Here is a 21,997-nt window from a genome sequence, read left to right on the forward strand (position 1 = left end):
CCTGCCTGCTCATGTGCCCACCTCCAACTCGTCACTTGAGTCGTTGTCGTCTTTGCACAGTCAACATCCACCTATGACTCACGTAGACGTTTCATTGCTCTGTGCGGTTTTTGGCTGCTTTTCTATATATAATCCACCAAGACACCCGACCAGGGTAGTAGCGCGAATTGCTGTATGTAGCGTGTAAAACGGTTTGCTATGGTGCACACGGTCGTGCGGCGTAACCGAAAACTTTTTTTTAAAGACTGCTCACTTCATTGTGTTTAAACCTCAGTTGTAAAGGATTTTTTTAAGGATGCCACGGAATACCCCTCGCAAACCGTTTTACACGCCGCATATGGCGATTCACCTCCACGAGAAACATGCCTCTATGGACAGTCAACGTCGCTCGGAGGTGCGTGTGGCCTCTACGACAGATGAATATAATTGACGCCGTTTTTTCTGTGTCGTCGTGTCCGAGTCGGTGGCCGTGGCTCTGCGAGTTGTCGTCGTATCCAGTGGTCTTGGAGTTGGTGGGCATGGCTCCTTCCTGCGTGCGCCATAGGTGTTTTATTTGTCGGCCGCTTAATGAATCGCTTTCCATGGGTGTCTTGCCTAAGTGAATTATATATATATTAATTAGACATCTATAAATGAAAGACCTGTGTGTGTGTGTGTGTGTGTGTGTGTGTGGAGCAGTCCGCTCTGTTCATGCTCAACCACAACCACTAGATGGCGCATGCGGGCACTTGTAGATTTTTTTCGGCATGTAGTTCTCACTACAGCCTGCAATGCCTGTGCCGTACTTACTGTAGGTCGGGTGAAGCCCACAACGTTAGTCACGAAACGGCCTTTGAGTCAGATAACCTTCCTCAACCCTAATCTTAACCAGAGTGTCATGGGGCCCTAATGTTAACCATAGTATAACGCGATGGCCGTTTTGTGATGTTGGGACGTTACCTGATTGAGCTGCGGTCTGCAATTACACTCTGTTGACTGCAGGAGACCTGTGTGCCACAAACACAACTACGTAACAACGACATTGTGCTAATGACACAGATGAAGATACACAACGTTGAAATGAAGCAAACGCCGCGGCTGAACAACATGCAAGTGAAACACCTCAGCAATGGAGGGCAAGGCTTGAAGTTTTCACTAAAAACGTCATCCATCAGGAGGTATTTTCTCGAGACAACAATTAATAGAACTTATATGCCAGCGATATGGCTAAAATATGGCATCGCCAGTGTCTTCTTACGAAAGCCAGAGGAGCAGCAAGCACAGGTGGGTCCACGTTCTCTGCACTGGGTAATTCTTAAGGGTCAGCTGACGCCTCTCCAAGTTCATAAATACACTAAAACTGCTAGGGGGTCTGTAGGTTGAATTTTGTCCCAAAGACCACACACTGCTAGTGTTTCCATAATTCAGAAATAAGATATCATAAGAAATGGGGCTGCAACTCTCGCCATGTCCACTGGTGAACTACGAGGCCCGACTGCCAAAAGTCAGAACGACAATCCTGAAGCAGTCTGTATGCCATCAAACAGGAGTACTGAAACCATTTTAAAAATGTCACAATCAGTACTGATCGATATTTTGATACTTTTGACAACCTAAGATGACCGAGGCGTCAAACCTCTACTAATGGAATGTGCAAACACACACCAGCAATTAGTTTGGGAAAAGCAAACAATAAATGGAAAGGAAAACAGTCAAACTACACTCAAGGATAAACAGGCCAGGCCAGTGACGGGCTGGTGGCCGCCTGCACTCTGTCCCTGCCCCGGTTGGTGCCCCAGTGACTCTGAGTTAGACTGACTGGCGATAAGCCCATTCATTATGCTTTACGTTAAGTGAATCATCAGAATATTTCAAGCGGTATTAAAATTCCATCAACGTGGGAATGCAAATAAACACACGGAGAGATGAGCAGCGCAAGAGCTGAGACAAATCAACCTGCTTGTTGTCCTTGCTAAACGCGCGTCATCTGCTTGTTTTAATCTCTCCGTCTCAGTGAAGAGCCGTCTCGCCACCTCACTGAAGCCGGCTGGCATTACTTCTTCAATAGGGCATTGAGAGGTATTTATTTAGTGCATTGTGGGGGGTCAGTAGCCCACACCAGCAGCTCTATCACCCTCAGTCCCAACCACACACACACACACACACACACATTCGCAGAGCTAGTGAGCCATTTTAGAATTACTTCTATGAGTGTTCATGTTAGGGATAGATGCAAAAACATTTTGGAAGAAGTTCTGTCATCTGCGTTGGGTGCATAGATATTCATCAAAATAATTTTAGTATTAGAAACATTGCCTGTCACCATGACATATCGCCCTTCAGAATTAGATATTACATCTGACACTACAAATGGGACAGTTCTGTGTATTAAGATTCCCACACCCCTGCTTTTCAGGGCTAGAGTGAAAAATTTGGCCAGACCACTCTGTTTGCCAAAGAAACTGGTCCTTGCTTAATAATTGAGTCTCCTGTAAAAAATATTATCTTGGCATTTAGTCCTGTTAAGTAACAGAGTACTTTCTCTTTATTTCATGATTGAGACCCTTGACATTCCAACTGACAAAGTTCACAATTTGGTCAAGGAAATATTTCTTCTGAACTTGTGCTGACATTTTGTAGTCTTAGGTTAAGATAGTACAATGTACACACCATAGCTTTGACATAGACTTCATATTATTGCCAAGTGACACAGCTGGGGCCCCTGTTGTGACAGTAAAACAGAAACATAGATAGGCATCAGAAACATCGTTAGACCCCTATGCTCCTGAGGGCCCCGACCAGTGCCCTTTGTGCCCATACGTTTAGACGGCCCTGGCTTAGAGACACCCCCCGTACACAGATTTTGGACTTGCTAACCATTTGATGTCAACATGTGTGCATTCTCAGCATCGTATCTGACCCTCCACGGAGTAGTGTGCTGAGCCCTCTCCTGTACTCTTTCTTCACCAGATAGATAGATAGATAGATAGATAGATAGATAGATAGATAGATAGATAGATAGATAGATAGATAGATAGATAGATAGATAGATAGATAGATAGATAGATAGATAGATAGATAGATAGATAGATGGATGCAGCCCTTTGGGTGTGAACAAGTTCTTCTTTTTGCCAACATTCATCACCCAATTCTGCACTTCCAGTACCTGTACGTCTGAACTTGCACTGTAAATGTCTGTTAATGGAAAAAAACTGTTGTATTACTTATTTTGCAGAAAAACATTTCAGGTTTATTAATCAAATTACAATTGGGTACTTGTGGCCTGTAGGGGTTGTAAGTGAGCTCCAAATCCCAGACACAGTCACATAAGCACAGTTCCGAGTTCACATAAATTATATTTATTTCTTTCACTGGCTTCTTCTTTCAACAATCCACAACTCTTCCTCTTCCATTCCTCCCAGGTGAGGTTCGCCCGACTCCTCTCCCGACTACCCCTCAGCTCCTTTTCAACCGGGACCCAGGAGTACTTCCAGATGTGTCACCCGGAAGCTCTTCTGGGTCAGGCAGAACTTCACCCTGACAGGGGAGTCTGCCTATAATGGCACCAAAGGACCCCAGCAGGGCTGCCCACCAGAACTACAACTCCTCTGCAGCCTTGGTGTCCATATGGATGCCGCCACTCAGTGTACTGGGGGGCACACCTGGCCTTAGGTGTTGTGGTATTCAAATTCACGTTTTAGGTGGGTTTAGTTCACATTTGATTCTTTGATTTATGTTAATATGACTTTTGTCGATTGTTTTTTAAAAGTTTCTGTGTATGTAAGCTGCCTGGGTTATGTTCTGTGTGTTTTGTGCGTGGTCCCCCAATCGCCGCAGGGATCTGCCCTCTGCCCTATAAATCTAGAGGGTCTCCCACAGTTCCTGGAGGTTCATTTCGAACAGGGTAGGGAGTTTTTTTTTGATGAGTTTCTGTGCTTTTGTACTTTCTGTGAGAGTTTGGACATTTTGCTCTGTTTTTGGGTGATTCTTTGATGTGCTGTATTACGACTGGTTTGCTTACGATCGCCTTGTGTCTCAGGTAATTCCATTTTGCCTTTGTGCTCCAGGCAGCTTCACTGCTTTTGCAGTATTGTTTGGTGAAGAATAAATCATGTATTTTTTACAGCCCCTATATTTGCCTTATTACTAGCCCCGTTTTTGGCGATTTTACCCCTTGTCACGTGTGTGCGCATAGGGGACAGATGAAGGGCTTTAGTGGCTGTAATTCCACTGCTACACCAGGGGTTGGCGCTGTGTCTTAACATCTTTCTCCTTCTGCAGACTGGGTGATTGACAGTTAGAGCACCCCTGATATCACGTCCTGTGTCCATCTACCTGGACCCGCCTCTTCCTGTCAGGACTACTCAAAGCCAGAAGCTCCACCATCCCCACTAGTGCCATTTTGAACTCGTGACTCCACAATAAATTTGTGGGTTTTTTTGCTGCATCTAATTATATGAGGTGGCTGTCTTGGCACCCCAACTCTTTTATCGTTGTACCCTCTTTCTTTTACACCCTTTAGTGGGCACTATTTGACCCTTGGGTGCTTCGCAACCCCTAGTTCACAACACTAGGAGGCAGTGTCCGTCTGTGCTTCCATTATGACAACCTCCTGACCTGGAATGTCATCACTAAACACCCTGGCATGGGATGCCCGTATAATGGGAGGATGTGGATGGACAGGAATCATCCATCCCAGCCCAGATACCATCTATGCCATACTTGAAATCACAGAGTACAAATAATTCAAAATGTGCCACCGTACGTCAGCCTCCTGCAGCGTTTGATAATGGCACAGTACCTCGTAAGGGTATAATGACAGAGAGAAAAGCCACCAGAAGCTGACAATTGATTGTCTTTGCTGAGGTGTCACTCAGATGGCCACCTCTGGCCTACCAGGTGCTGCACCCCCTCAGAGGACATGGCTGCAAGGTGTACTTTGGATGCTTCAGTTCTGCCACCCCTCAGCTAAACGGCCAGCTGCGCACCCCTCTGCTTGTCTCTGCTCGCACGGTGGAGAGAAGGCCCCTCAGAACTCGACGATGTTACTTGGAAGAGTCAAGATGGATTGGACCGGTGAGCTTTGTTGGGCTGAAGGCCCTCTTCTCGTCGGGACTGTTCTAAAGGTCTTTGTGGTGGGGTCACTCAGGGCGTCACCACCCCTGCCAGGCACAGCTGGAATGCCAACTTGGGATACTGGGGACGACAAGCAGTGGGTGATACCGCTCAAGTAAATGGCCAGCAGCAGATAAAATCCATTTACCTGAAAACAATCTGGGAATCGACGTATCCAGAATGTCTGCTCTCCCACATTCCACATTACCACTCACAATAACAACAAATCTCAAGTCCAAGTGGGCAGGATGCATTTTTTTTTATTTGTAATTCAACAGCAGCACCACCATCACTTTAAATTTTTAAAATGTTATATAAAAAGGAAACCCTTGCCGTTCACATATGCATCACTGCACAACACTTTTTATGCCTCAGCAATTTCTTTCTATTTCTAGAACTGCATGCTGGAGCTTTAGAGCTGCTCCTCGTATGTTGTCATGTATTTTTCATTATGCCTCCATACTGAATAACAAGAACTGCTGTCCACATGGTTCTTACTCAAAATTCTTCATAAAAAAAAAACAGCAAATGGACCGGTAGTCAAGTTTTCGGGATTGTGCCCATCGTGTTCGTGCCTGACAAGCGGCACAGTAGGATGCCACTCCTAAAATTAAAGATTGTGCACCCACCAGCATGCACCCATACTGAAAATACGATGCTCAGCACATGCTTTCTCTGTCACTGTTGATAATGCCTACTTAGTCTGCCCCACACATGCCCACCTCCCAGCAGGCATTACAACCAACTCCCCTCACCTTTGCAGTGCTGGGGTGGGTTAACCCACACGTTGGCTCTGTGGGACTGCCTTGGACAGCCAGGCTGGGCAATGCATGGAGGTCCTGGCATCCCTAATCCTGGCAGCATTATTTGGGTTCTTGGCCATAACAGTAAATGTTGGGTCATTCTGGGCCCGGTCCCTCCAAACGTTAGCTCTAATTGACCTTCCTGGTCTGCACTTGATGGGTCATTTTGATAGCAGCCTGGCTGGGCTATGCATGGAGGTCTTGGTCTACCTAATCCTGGCATCATTATTTGGGTTCTTCTTTGAACTGCCATAACAGTAAATAGACCAGTAAATAGGTCCTGGTTTCCCTAATCCAGGTAGCATTATCTTTGTTTTTGGTCAAACCATCAAGACAGTTAATTCTGGGTCATTCCAGGCCTGGTCTCTTAAAATGTTGGCTCCACATGACCTCCTTGGTCTGAACTTGACATGGCTACATGGGTCATTTTGCTAGCAGCCTGGAGGTCTCAGTCTACCTAATATGGCCAGTATCAAATCGGGTTTTAGATTGAACCATCATAGCAGTAAATGTTGGGTCATTCTGGGCCTGGTCCCTCCAAACATTAGCTCCAATTGACCTTCGTGCCCTGAACTTGATGGGTCATTTTGATAGAAGCCTGACTGGGCTATGCATGGAGGTCTTGGTGTAACTAATGCACAGAGTATTACCTTAGATTTGGTTGAACTACCATGACGGTCAGTTCTTGGTCATTTTGGGCCTGATCTCTCCAACATTTGGCTCTAATTGATATCCTTGGTCTGAACCTGACAGGGCTTATATGGGTCATGTTGCTATCAGCCAGGCTAGAGTATTTGTGGTGGTCCTGGTATCTCTGATCCTGGTAGCATTATCTTTGTTTTTGGTCAAACCTTCATGACAGTCAATTCTGGATCATTCTAGGCCTGGTCTCTTAAAATGTCGGCTCCACATGACCTCCTTGGTCTGAACTTGACATGGCTACATGGGTCATTTTGCTAGCAGCCTGGAGGTCTCAGTCTACCTAATACAGCCAATATCAAATCGGGTTTTAGGTTGAACCATCATATTTAATTTTAGGTCATTCTGGGCCTGGTCTCTCCAAACATTAGCTCCAAATGACCTTCTTGGTCATTTTGATAGCTGCCTGGCTGGGCTATGCATAAAGGTCTTGGTCTACCTAATGCAGACATTATTATTCTGATTCTTGGTTGAACCATCAAAATAGTACATGTTGGGTCATTCTGGGCTCGGTCTCTCCAAATGTTAGCCCTAATTGACCTTCTCGGTCTGAACTTGATGGGTCATTTTGATAGCAGCCTGGTTGGAATATGCATGGAGGTCCTGGCATCTCTAATGCAGGCAGCATTATCTTGGTTTTTGGTCAAACCATCAAGACAGTCAATTTTGGATCATTCTAGGCCTGGTCTCTTATAATGTCGTCTCCATGTGACCTCCCTTGGTCTGAACCTGACAGGGCTACAGGGGTAATTTTGCTGACAGCCTGGAGGTCTTAGTCTACCTAATGCGGGCAGCATTATCTTGGGTTTTAGGCTGAACCATTACGATAGTTAACTTTAGGTCATTCTGGGCCTGGCCTCTCCGAACGTTGGCTCTAATTGATATCCTTGCTCTGAACTTGACAGGGTGTATAGGGGCCATGTTGCTATCAGCCAGGCCAAGCTATTTATGGAGGTCCTGGTATCCCTAATCCATGCAAAATTATCTTGGTTTTGGGTTGAACTCCCATGACAGTCAGTTCATGGTCATGATCTTTCCAAATTCTGGCTCCACGTAACTTCCTTGGTCTGAACCTGACAGGGCTACATGGGTAATTTTTTCTGGCAGCCTGGAGGTCTTGGTCTGCCTAATGCGGCCAGTATTAACTCAGGTTTTAGGTTGAATTATCATGACAGTCAATTGTGGGCCTGGTCTCTCCAAACGTTTGCTTTAATTGATATCCTTGGTCTGAACTTGACACAGCTTATAGGGGCCATGTTGCTATCAGCCAGGCCAGGCTGTTTACGGAGGTCCTGGTATCCCTAATCCAGGCAAGATTATTTTGTCTGTTCTTGGACCTTCTCAGCCAGATCTTTCCAAATTCTGGCTCCACGTAACTTCCTTGGTCTGACCCTGACATGGCTACATGGGTCATTTCCCCAACAGCCAGGACTCGGCATGGATGTGGGTCCTGGTATACCCAGTCCGGGTAACATCACAGTATCTTGCCTTGTGTTTGAATCATCACGACAGACAACTGTCTACTTGACCCTCCACTTGGAAAAAGGCTAAAACGCAGCAGCGGCATGAGGTTCACAATAACATACAGTAACTCAAAGAGCTACCCCAAGGTCATGATACAGAATATATCTGGTCCAGGAGTGACCCCTGTTGCTATAGACAGGACAGCCTGGTCAAGCCTGCTTTGCTATTATTACTTACTATTTTATTATTTATTATGCTCCTGACGCCTTTATCCACGGAGTTGTACAACATCTGAGACACAACTGGTTAAATGTCTTTTAGTTTTTGCCTATTGGCTCAAAGGCTGGTGAAGTGACATGCTCGTGGTCACACGGTGTCCGTAGCAGGATGTGTACCAAGGCCCTCAGCCACTACACCAGTCTGTTATTAGGGTGACCATCATTAGGATGAACACATGAATGAAATGTGGTGGACAAGCCGGGATGAAGAGTCTCAAGGATGCCAGTCAAGTCCCTGCTTGTGCTCAAGTTTTAAAAAGTGAAGTGAAGTGCATTCAGTTCTACCAAGTGTGCACCTCGCCATGGCGTTTCTTATAGAATGGCGCTTTATAAAACCTGCACTGCTCACGTGACACACAAGCTGTGAAATCCCAGGCAGTTTCGGTTTGAACTTCATCTTTGCTACCTGAAATGACCTTAATGATGGTGTGAACTACCGGGGGGTGTACAGGTCCCTAAACCCGGACACAGACAGGCACAGAGACTTAAGTCCAAGGCGACACCTGTTTATTTCCCTGCTCCCTACTACAGAGTATCAGCAGTGATGCTCAGTCCCTTCTTCTTTCTCTGCCGCCTTCACTCCTCTCCCAGCATGCTTTGTCCTCCACCTCCCAACTCAGACTCCCCAAATGGAGTGAGGCGGCTTCTCTTATTCAGGTCCTGGGAGTGCTCCAGGTGGCTCATCGGTATTACCTGCCATCACTCCCAGGTGTGCTGGAAGTCCACTGTAGGAATCTGCAGCCCCCACCTGGCGGCCCCCAACGGAACCCAACAGGGCTGCACCAAACTCCAACTCCCAGCATGCCGTGCAGGAATCCGTGGTACCACTGCCTCCCACTAGGACTGTCCTCTAGCGTCCCAGGGGAGGTAGTGTCTCAGTGAAGCTCTCTCCTCCCCAGTCCTTCCATTTTGTCAGTATCCCAGCCGGGTAATGGCCAAGGCCGCCTGTCACAATGTTTTGTTTTGTTTTTTTAAACCAGCATGTCAAACCAAAATTAAGTCTCTACATCCAGGGGCCTTGGAATGGCCAGTGACAGCAAAATGATTACACTTTTTTGTGAAAAAACAGCTTTAAAGGAAGTCAGGCCCGACTGAGTAATTGTAAAAATGAAGCCTGGGGCAGTAAACACCCGCTGCTGGCAGTGCACAGATGTCTGTCGAGGTGCCGTACATGATATGCACAGACAGTGCTTTCAACAAGTCAAGAAGTGAGACATTCCACCAGTTCAACATCGACAGTCATCTAAGGCTGTGACAGTGGAAACGGAAAAATAAATAAATAAATAAATAATAAAGTGTAAAGACGACGCGCTCTCTCCCTGCTATGAGCAACAAAGCCAACTGCCGGGCAACAAGCTCTACTCTCAGACAGCGCGCCTGCCCCACCAGCCACTTGAGGCCAACAAAGACCTGGCTGCCTATTAAAGACCCCCTTTGACAGAAAACAAGACCCTCCATTAAGTGAGCCCGTCCCAATCCAGGGCACAGGACTCGCCAGGGTTATTCTTAACAACAAATAGCCAATTCCAAAACTACAGGCCTGCGCGTCACCAGCCTCCTCCTTCTAAGGTCTGAGTGGGAGTTTTCTTGCCTGCTTTGAAACCCCCAAAGATCACAACACACAATTAGCACGGCGTACGAAGCAACAGGAGGGTCTCTTCATCAAACGGCCTTCTGTCACCAGAAAAGAGGCGGCAGGCGGCTCGAAATACGATCAAGTAACACGTTTTACACCGTGGCCGAGCGTGATCAGACATTGCTCACCGTACCCCGGAGGCCCGCTCACACGCGCAGACTGCTCAAGTGAGATTATAATTGGCCAAATCTGTGCTGCGGGAAAACACAGCACTTTGTTATGCGGTGACAGAGCCATTACTCATTAGGATGAAAAACAAGTGTGCTCTCTAACTTCGCAGACGAGTCTACCGGAGCAGCATCAGGAGCTTGAAAGAGACACCCGGGCCACCACCCGAAAACGGCATTATATCATTAGAGAACCATTTGGTACGAGGAAAAAAACGTCACCACGGCCATTGAAAGAGAGGGCAGAGCTCCTCGGCATGTTATTACTGCCCTCCTTTACCTTTAGCTTCGTATCACTTGACCATTCACTGCAGACGTAAGCCAGCAGAGTAGCAGAAAAACTCAGCCATGAAAAGACCTGAGCTGAAAAAGACGAGCACCTCGTCCCGGTACTCTGCCTGTCTACGTAGGCGGGGATTAGTGCTCGGTAAATGGGGGCTGATATTATATTATATATGTGCGATTACAGAAATAAATAAGTACATATAAAGAGCGTACGCGTGAGTGTGTGTGTGTCTGTTCATACAAACAAATGCAACGTAACACCCAAATGTATGTGCATATAAAACCTGCGCATACACATATTAGCAACCCCCATACACAGAAATATTTCCATATGCTGTATATACATGTACAACATCTATACTGTGTACATATATATCTCAAATACAACATGAACTTCTACACTGCGTATATATATATATATTATATACATGACATATAACACAAACATCTACACTAGATAAATATACGTATCATACACATGATATACAACATGAACCTCTATACTGTATAAATATAGATAGATACATATAATACATACCAGTATATATATATATATAATATATATGTGATATACAACATAAATCTGTCATATACATGACATATAACACAAACATCTACGCTAGATAAATATATGTATCGTATGCATGATATATAACATAAACATCTATATTGTGTGAATATACATATAAATCATATACTTGATATGCAACACAAACATCTATATTGTATAAATATATATGCATAATATCATATATATAATATACAACATAAATCTACACTGTGTAAACATATATATGCCATATAACATATATACCGTCTAAATATATATATATATATATATATATATCACATGAGATATTCAACATGATATACACACTGCCATGTACTATGCATACACATACACAATGTCCACAAAACATGTACCTATATATTAAAACACACACACACTTAGAAATACAAAGTATATAAACAAACATACATATACTCCTATATACACACACATGCACAGACATATATACACTACATACATTTATAATTATGTAGATATATTTAATTATATAAACACCCTCCTATACACACTTAAGTATTTACACACACACACACACATATATTATATATGTATTTACAATACCCAGTATGTATCTAAGCACACACGCACACAGTTTTTACATTCCTATTCATGCAGATGCATCTAGTTAAATAAGCAAACACGCGCTGCTATATCGACATAGACGTATTTATACACACACATGCATGTTTTATTTATATACTGTATATATATATATATATATAGTGTATGTATGTATGTCTCTCCACACATATACCGTATGTACAGTGTATCCTGTTTAACACCGATGTTTTCTATAAATGAACACACCCTCCTATATACGTGGACTCACACAAACACTCACACACATGTGTAGGAATGAACACACAAACTCACTTGTGCACAAATGTGCGATATCTTTTTCAATGCTTGCACACACCTGTACACGCACAGTTCTTCTTTCCTACAGAGAGCATCGAGCCATGAAATAAACAGCTACGGTCAAGCAAAACATTTTGGAAGTGTCTGCTCATTTGCTCATTCAGATCATGAAGAGATGGAGGCTACACTTTGTAGTATTTTGCGTCAGACTGATCCAACAGGGAGTGACATGAACGCCGACACGAGGCGCATACGATTCGTGTGCCAGGCTGTTCAGTGCCCTGCCGTTCCTTGTTACCCCAGCTCACTTATTTGAATACTTGACCCAAGTGATGCGAGCGTCACTCTGATTTGATAACCGCCGTACCCAAAAACCCGCCCAGACTGGGCCAGAAATTTTGTGAAGAGGTGCATTGATAAACAAAGTGATGTCATCTGAAAGTTATTAGACGTGTATGAGGCCAGTGAAGACGACAGAAACAGGAATTCATTACGCAGCCCCTGAAAGAAGGCTCTTCAGCACTGGGCCTGCCTGCCTGCCTAATTCCACTCTTGGATTTTGGATTATAAAATTCTAAACAACACAGAGCTGCTTTTTTTTCCCTTTATAACACTGTATGTATTACTAAAACAACCGACTGTCATGCAATGCATGGTGTTCATCTACTGACAAGGTTGTTTTATTTAACAACACTGTGCATGAAATAACTCATTTCATTCATGCATTAGACATATCAAAATGTTTTCCAGGAAACATATAAACTGCTACGCAAATGCAAATTTATGAAACTTGTCGGCATGGATATTTAATATTTGCAAAACAAAAACTTTAACCTTCAAGTGCTGATCCGTGACAGGCAAAAGCTTTACAGGGCTTAGGGAATGTGCAGCACTTAGAAGGGAGAAAACGCAAAGAAAGAATGTATACATAGTCAGACACAAGCAGATCAGTATATTCACACACACATGCATATATACAGTACTTATACATATCTGTGCACATGGATATGAGATTACAGTATGTCTAAATACACTCTGTTTACATGTATTTATTTATAAAGGAAAAACAAATTATACATATTGCTATATCATGCACAAACTGTATATAATGCATATAAACAGTATATAAGATAAATCATCTACACACATACATGCACATATAGTATATACACACATATAATTTATGCATATAAATGTATATATACACACATCTACCCAAACACAAATATATATTTATACTGTACATAAATGTGTGTCTAATACATTAACAAAAATATTATGCACACACATATATGCATAGATATATATATCTATATAGACAAACACATGCATGTTATATATAAATATATATATACACACACACTGCTATACATATATATATATATATATAAATATATGCATACATACATACCTACATATATGTGTGTATATATATATATACATACACACCAATACACACATTTATGTATACTCACATACACCTACACACACACACATACATATATACATATATATATATATACACACACAAACATATATACGTATATATATATATATATACATATTATACATACACACATACCTACATATATACGCGTGTGTGACAGACACACCTATGCACATATATACAAATATATGTATACTCACACACACAAACATACATATATATATATATTTACACATATATAGGCACACACACATATATATGCCTACTGTATATACACATACAGACATTCACACACGTATCTCCTGTGCGTTTGAAAGCCTTTAAAGTGCAATGCCAGCCAAGTCCTCGCATGCGCCCTCCCGCTCGACCCCCGAAGTCCGCGCACACCTTACCATGTATGAGCCACGGTGAAGCGTCTCCGCTGACGGATGCTTTTGTTAACCAGCAACTTTCGGAAGAGGCGAGGCGAATTCCTCGGAGAGCTACGGGGTGAGATTTTCGGAGACGTGCTCCTCTTCCCTGACAGTTTCGGGGGCTCCAGCTCCAAATGCATATGCTCCTTGAAAGTTCGAATGCAGGATTCTGCATCTGGAGCCATGAGCTCATTCGAAGTGGGTTCTCTTGCGGTCATTTCTGTGAGGGTAATCGAAACGTTTACCCCACCAAAAATGTTATGCCATTCAAAACGAGCAAAAACAACACCGTGCAAAAGAAATTAAAGAGCTTGAAAAAAGTCAAAATCAAGTGCTAGAAGACCCCGGTGAGCATGCAGAGAGCAGCAGATGCTCCGGAGACGCACACCTCCTGCCGAACTGCTCCTCTGTGCTCTTTCTGTGTCAGCAGCCGCCTGGCGGGGATGGTGCGCCTGCAAAGTACACACCAACATTCAGCGAGTCCATTCAGCTGAAGAAACCTCCCTTACAAAATATTCATGAGTGTCTCCGATGAATCCTTTTGTAATGAGTTTCTCCTTTGACAGCTCATTAACAAAGGCCCCAGTTTATTTAACACCCAGCTAAATCGGATTCCAAGCCGTAATGTAGTCCAAGAGAATAAACAGTAGAAAACAAGCGGCAATAAAAAAAAAAGGATGAAAAAAAAAAAACGCTCATTCAGAGTCCTGTTTCGGCACTCCGTGCATTCAGACAGAGTACTGGCTCCTCCCACCTCATGCCATTGGCCGGCGCTCGCTTTGACGGCAGAAGCCTCTGCGCGCGAGGATCTCTTTAACGACGATGTCACACAATTGGGCTCAGTGTGGCTCTGTCACTGCAGATGAATTCGGGGAACTTGCGACCTTTTAACTGACATTCGATCAGAAAAAGAAAACTAATGGGAGGACTTTTGTTAGGGAACACAAAACCAAAGAGAAACGGATTACTGCATGAACAGTAAGGAATAAACTTGTGAATGTGTGCAAGACGGACAAATGGTGGGCCAACATGCGATCGGCCAGGAAATCAATGTAGCGGCCTGTTCACGTTGAAATCGTTCAAAAAAGCGACTAATAAACACCTCCGGCTTATGACAACAGTCACAAATCCTGTCATTAACCCGAAGCAATACGATTATAAAAGAAGATATCATATCATCGGAATCATCTTTGCTTTGCAGAAAATTCTCACGTAGCACCTTCTGGAGGGCGCAACCACAACATCTTGGTGGAAAAAAAAAAACTAAACTATCTGTATAAAAATTGACAAAACTACAGTAACTGAAGGCAAGTGGAAACTAAACTGAAAAAAAAAACAAGAAGGAAGGCAAAAGCCCCTCGACTGCGCATCGCTTAGGGACAAGTAGGAGGATGGCAGAGCAAAAGCTGACCAACTTATGCGAAGTTGGGGTTTATTCATAAAATGCCCACTTTCCCTTAGAAGGCCAGCGCACAAATACCACACGGGGACTAAAATGACAAGAGCTGGAGGAAACATAACTACAGTGTCATATACCGTGTTCAAAAACAAACACATCTGTATATAGTCATGTGAAAAAGAATGTGCACCCTCTTCAAATACTAAGGTTTTACTTATCAGGCCATAATAAAAAAATCATCAAGTCCTTAGCAGGTCTTAAAATTAGGTAAATACAACCTCAGATGAACAATAACATCTTACATTGTGTCATTATTTAGTTAACAAAAGCTGAGCCAAAATGTAGAAGCAGTGTGTGAAAAATCTATTGCACCCTCACTGCTTCCATAGCAATTAAGAGGGTGAGCAGCAGCGTGGTGCTACTCATCAGCAAGTGTGACCACCTGAATAAAGCAGACATTCTGGCAGTTTGCTGGTCTGGAGCATTAACACAATGCCAAGGAGGAAAGACATCAGCAGTGAAGCAATTGTTGCTGCCCATCATTCTCGGAAGGGTTGTAAGGCCATTGCCAAACATTATGAAAATCCATCATTCTACAGTGAGAAAGACTATTCACAAGTGGAAAACATTCAAGATGGTTGCTAATCTTCCCAGGAGTGGACGAGATAGGACGAGTGGACAAATGGAGGAGATAGATAGATAGATAGATAGATAGATAGATAGATAGATAGATAGATAGAAAAGGCACTATATAATAGATAGATGTGAAAGGAGCTATATAATAGATAGATAGATAGTTAGATAGATAGATAGATAGAAAAGGCACTATATAATAGATAGATGTGAAAGGAGCTATATAATAGATAGATAGATAGATAGATAGATAGATAGATAGATAGATAGATAGATAGATAGATAGATAGATAGATAGGAAAGGCACTATATGATAGATAGATAGATGTGAAAGGCACTATGTAATTGGTGGACATTAAAGACTGTGATCCTGTGGAATTACAGTTTATAGGGGGTTTATTGTTACTGAGCTGCCCACTTGCCCCCTTTTTCTGCCAAGTCAGTTCTGTTTTGATTTTTTGTTTGCATTTCCTCTTAGTGTTTGCTCCATATTCATTTTTTGTTTGCATTTCCACTTTTTATTTGAGTTTGCATCATTTATTATTATTTTTTTTTTGTATGTTCACCTTCTCTCTGTCTTTTCATTACTTCTGTTTGCGTTTGCAATATTTTGTTTCATTTTTAATCCTTTTGCCCTTTGGGGTCACTCTATTTATCAGAATGAGAATGTGCCATTAGGATCAACACCTTTAGGTGACACCCTCTCACTGAATGTATGGGACAGCAGGGCCACGTCGAGGTGACAACCTGACCAAATAACACAATCCTCAAAAGAGGGCTGATGGCTCATTTCCCATTTCTGCCCCTCTATGTGACCCTCAACAAGTTTCCAAACCGGTGCCGGGATATTTTAATAATAATGATAATACATTTCATTTATATAGTGCCTTTCCCATGCTCAAGACACTTAAGTCTTATAAATACACGCGGTGACTGTAAGATGTTCTCCCATTTCATTGTTCTACCACATTGAGTCACTGTGGATTTCTCTTGGGTGTTTTTGGAGGTCAATGAGGTTTGTGTTTTATATTTGTAATTCATTTAGATCACTTTGAAGAAATCAGGCTTCACTTTCACATCTTTTTCTGATGACCAGGGTTAAAAAAGCCCAATAAATCCACTAGGATTCAATGTTAAGATAACGATAAAACTTGAATACTTCTGCGAGGGTGAATATCTTTTAATAGGCTAAATACTGTGAATGTGCAAGAATAAATATATCGTGTGATCTGACAAATATTATTATGGTATGTGAGCATAAAGCATCATGTCACAAAATGTTTGTATTTTGCTGCTTACCTCTTTATGTGCTGATTTTTTGAAACTTCAATGAAGTAAGCCCACGTCGAGAGGGGGGGCTCGAACGACTACTGCATTGTGATTGGTCCTCCTTCTTGCAGGAGCAGAGCGAGTGGCTGGCAGAGTGGGCGCTGATGTCAGCAAACCCTCTAATTGCCAATTCCCAAGACAAAGGTGAATTCAAACATCCGCTTCGCATTGTGATTCTTGTACTCCTGTCTGCCATGGATGCCAGTGGTCACAACAATGGTCACTCACAGACCCCGCGGGTCACTCGGCTTTGCTTGCCTCGGGAGTCCTGTGGCTCATCACTCCATTGGTCTAAACTGCTGCCACAGGGGGTGGGATTCTCTGAATTACTCAGTCAATCAGTAAGCCCTCGTCCAGAGACAGGTAAAGCACAAACGTTTACATTTCAAAGCTTACTTCATGTTGCGTGCAATGTCATTGAATAAATTATTTCATAAATTCATACAGAAATAAGTAACAAAAGTATATTGTGTGACATTTTTATTGTAAAATTATCCAGAGTATTTTTCCATACTAACCTCTCTGTTTGTCATCTTTATAAGAAAAAAGTACAAGGAAATAAACGTCCTATAGACGTGTACATGTCAAGTGCCTTAGGGTGGTATTGGCAACTGAGAGGCACCATATCAAAATCAACGTGACTTCCTTGGACTTTTTTTGCCCTTCAGTCACTCTTTCACCATGATGAGCACCAAGGGGGCTGTCATTTGGTTATGCACTCCATTTGCCAGACTGCAATATCAAATTCCAGCCTAAGGGTGAAGGGAGGTGAGATGTGAACGCTGTCAAAGTCAGCTGCAGTTAAATAACTGAGTTCTTACTGTGAGGCAGGATGGCAGGGGGGCTGGACCACCTTAAAGGGCATGAGCAGCTTCGAGGTCATTAGTCTGAATAAAAAAGGCAGCACACGCTTCACATCGAGTGCAACACTGCTGATCCGTGTTAACATCTTTTCAGATTCATTTAAACACATATGCTCTTTTTATTAGTGTGCAGAGTACTTATTTTATTGTGAGGAGGGAGGAGGCCATTAATCTTTCAGCATAGATACAGGCCGCTGGGCAAAATGTGTACAAATCTACCTTAATAAAAAGAGAGGTGTCTATGTGGCTGTCTGTGTGTCTGCCCAGTTGCTATGTCTCTTTCATTCCAACAGGTGGCACATCACACACATCTATAGTGTTAAAGCGTATTGCATTTGTCATTCCAAGAGATGGTGCACTGCAAAAATGAACACTGCTTTTATGAATCCCATATCAAATACAATATAACAGAGATGTATGCCATGCATTTGTCATTCCAACAGATGGTGCATTCCAAACATCTGTAGGAAAACATGCATTGCATTTATCAGTCCAACAGATGGCACATCAAAAATATTAGCACTGCTTTTATGAATCCCATACCAAATGGCATATAACAGAGACATATATATTGCATGTGTCACTCCCAATGATGGTGCATCGCAAACACCTGTAATAAATGCACTGCATTTGTCATTCCAATAGATGGCACATAAAAATTAGCATTGTTTTTACAAAACACAAACCAAATGGAATATATAAGATGGCAAATACATTGCATTCCAACACATGGTGCATCACAAACATCTCTACAGTAGTATTACAATGCATTGCATTTGTTATTCCAATAGATGGTAAATCACAAACCTTTTACAAAACCCATACCAAATGGCATATTACAGAGACATATGCATTGTGCTTGTCATTTCAACAGATGGTGCAGCACAAAAGGTAGCACTGTTTATACAAACCCCAAATCAATTAGCATATAACAGAGACAGATGCATGGTATTTGTCATTCCAACAGATGGTGCACCACAAACATCTGTAGTATTCAAATGCATAGCACCTGACATTTCAACAGATGGTGCATCACAAAGATTAACACTTCTTTAACAAAACCCGTACCAAACGGCATATTACAGAGACATACTGTATGCATTGTGCTTGTCATTCCAACAGATGGTGCACCACAAACATCTGTAGTATTGAAAAGCATAGTATTTGTCATTCCAACAGATGGTGCATCACAAACATTATCACTTCTTTTACAACACCCATACCAAATAGCATATAACAGAGACACATGCATGGCATTTGTCATTCCAACAGATGGTGCATCACAAACATTAGCATTACTTTTTACAAATCCCATACCAAATGGCATGTAACAGACAAATGTTAACTCTGATGTCTATGTTGATTACTTGAAGTGATGAACTGAAACAGAAATTTCTGTGTAGAAGGAATAAAACTGGGCAGGGACAGCCAGACTCAAAAAAGAGAAGTTGACAGAAGATGTGGTGGCTTCACCTGCACATCTTGCATCATAGCAAAAGCCCCCAAACCTTTTTTCTGTGCTTTGTCTCCTTATTACAATGTGGCCAAAATCATAAAAAAGATGATGAGGGAATCCTGCGACAGACATGATGGCCCCCGCAGAGCTCTGATCTCAACATCATGGAGCCGGTCTGGAATTACAAGTAAGACGTGGGTTTCCTTCGGGTGCTCCGGTTTCCTCCCACAGTCCAAAGACATGCAGGTTAGGTGCACTGGCGATCCTAAAATTGTCCCTAGTGTGTGTGTGCCCTGCGGTGGGCTGGTGCCCTGCCCAGGGTTTGTTCCTGCTTTGCCCCCTGTGTTGGCTCCAGTAGACCCCCGTGACCCTGTGTTAGGATATAGCAGTTTGGAGAATGACTGACTGACTGACTGACTGACTGACAGCAAAAGTCTCCATTGGAGCTGGGCCAAGGGGACAAGTGGCCCTGCAGAAACTGCATGACAGTGGTGGAGCTATGAGAAGACAAAGGGTGGGCACACCAAATCTTCATTTTATTGTGTTTTTTTTTTTTTTACTTCACTTTCTAGGAAGTTTATTGATTATTAAAAACTATTTATGACATCATTTTTGAAAGCATTCCCACTTTACAGCTTTATTTCACAAGTGCCTGTATAATCACAATTACAGTCCATTAATGAATTCCCTTAAAACAGAGACAACACGCTCAGCCTGCATAAACGAAAATGAGGGCAAAGTCAGCATCCCCAGAAGACACCTCACAGTAAGGAAGACCATTAATAAACATTTCTGCCTTCTCCTGTTCACCCACAGAACTGCAAGGTAAGAACAGCAGCATTAAGTCACCCAGACGGGATTTGGAGGCTCACGCCGTAGCCTGATGTACTCCAAAATGAACGGATCAGGTAATCGAGGAAGGCTGGCACAGGGCACAGGCAGGAAGTGCGACTCTACCGGAGTGAGACATTCATTTACAAAGAGCTTCAATTAGGAGACGCTTACAGGTAATGGCAGCAGAAACCCTGGAGGCTGACCCTGCAGGCTCGTCGATAACAAAGGGTTTGACCAAAGCAGGACTCTAATCAAATTGTCAATTACACCTGATGAACGATAAAGAGCACACTAATGTGTGGCCGTGCAGAGGTCAGACAGTAAATACGAAGGAGAAATGGCTGACCTTACTGACCTCACCAAGGCCATATATCAAATGAATATCAGCCGAGGCCTTTAGCCAAGGTGCCATTGTTGAAAGCGGGAGTAAGTGTCCTGCTCAGGGTCACAAAGAGATTCAAAGTGGCCTTATAGTCACTACAGCACACTGGCGGTCAACCCCAGGACCATTTAACAAGGTCCCACACAGGTCTGCCCATGCAAGTCAAATAACAACGGTGTGTGTGGGTAAAAAACACTAATGGGACAGCAAAGAATAAGAACAATTATAACATTAAGAATAGCAGGTACCTGCAGTGGGCCCACCAAAAATCAATGTAATTACATAATTCATTTAAATATATCTATGATCTACATATAAACATATCTGATGTCTAAAATAACAAACAAAATCAAGTTAAACAAGTAGTTTAGCATGTCGGGGAAGCTCGGTGGCACAGTGGTTAGCACTGCTGCCACAAACATCCATGGCTTGTGTGTAAATGTGCGGCCTGTGTGGAGTTTGCAGGTTCTCTTTGTGACAGCAACATTTTATTTTCTTCTCACATCACAAAGACATGTCTGTTAAGTTTCATTGGAGGCGTTAAATATAAGCCTCTTTGTCTGGGCACCATTCAAAGAGTGGATGTGGAGGGGGTGCGCCACAAATACTTGGGGGTCCACATTAATGACAGTTTGAACTGATTTTGTAACACAGAGGTGCTACATAAGAAAGGGTAGAGCAGGCTCTCTTCCCATAGGAGACGGCTTTCTTTTAATGTGGGAAGTGACATCCTTCACATCTTCTATAATCTGACGGCCAGTGGGATTTTCTAAACTGTGGTGTGCTGGGCTGGTGACTTCACTTCAAGAGAGGCCCACCGAACTAACAAACTGATTAAAAGTGCAGACTCAGTTATGGGACGTGCTCAGGACCCCCTGGAGGTCGTAGTGGAGGAGAGAATGAAAACACAACTGAGTGCCATTATGAACAACACTGCACATCCTCTCTGTGACACACAAAGGACAATGAATTGTTCATTAAAATTGTGTCAAGAAACTCTACTGGGGGTCCTTTATACCAACACTGACGCAACAAGTCAAATGTTTTCTTTCTTTTTAATTTTATTCCTTTTCAATCGTTCTGGTGTGTGATATTTAAATGTTAATTTATTTATTCATCTATCTATCATATAGTGCCTTTCACATCTATCTATCTATCTATTATAAAGTGCTTTTCACATCTATCTATCTGTTATATAGTGCCTTTCACATCTATCAATCATATATTATATAGTGCCTTTCACATCTATCATATAGTGCTTTTCACATCTATCTGTTATATAGTGCCTTTCACATCTATCTATATATCATATAGTGTCTTTCATATCTATCTATCTATCTATGTATTATATAGTGCTTTTCACATCTATCTGTTATATAGTGCCTT

At 42.6% G+C, this 21,997-nt stretch overlaps 1 protein-coding gene across 2 annotated transcripts in view; it reads right to left on the reverse strand.

Moving 5' to 3' along the window:
• Positions 1-21,997, reverse strand: part of pde4ba (phosphodiesterase 4B, cAMP-specific a) — a 594,195-nt gene that overhangs the window by 317,864 nt on the left and 254,334 nt on the right. Inside the window, exon 1 of one of the 2 annotated variants that reach the window (XM_039734543.1) lies at positions 13,695-14,331. The exons of the other annotated variant lie outside the window; for it this stretch is intronic. Coding sequence (XP_039590477.1) covers positions 13,695-13,933 — 239 coding nt within the window. The 5' untranslated portion in view covers positions 13,934-14,331. Of the gene's footprint in view, positions 1-13,694; positions 14,332-21,997 lie in introns of those variants that run through there. 2 annotated transcript variants of the gene reach the window in all.

Source organism: Polypterus senegalus, chromosome 14, assembly GCF_016835505.1.
Source record: "Polypterus senegalus isolate Bchr_013 chromosome 14, ASM1683550v1, whole genome shotgun sequence".
In the NCBI taxonomy this organism is placed as follows: domain Eukaryota; kingdom Metazoa; phylum Chordata; class Cladistia; order Polypteriformes; family Polypteridae; genus Polypterus; species Polypterus senegalus.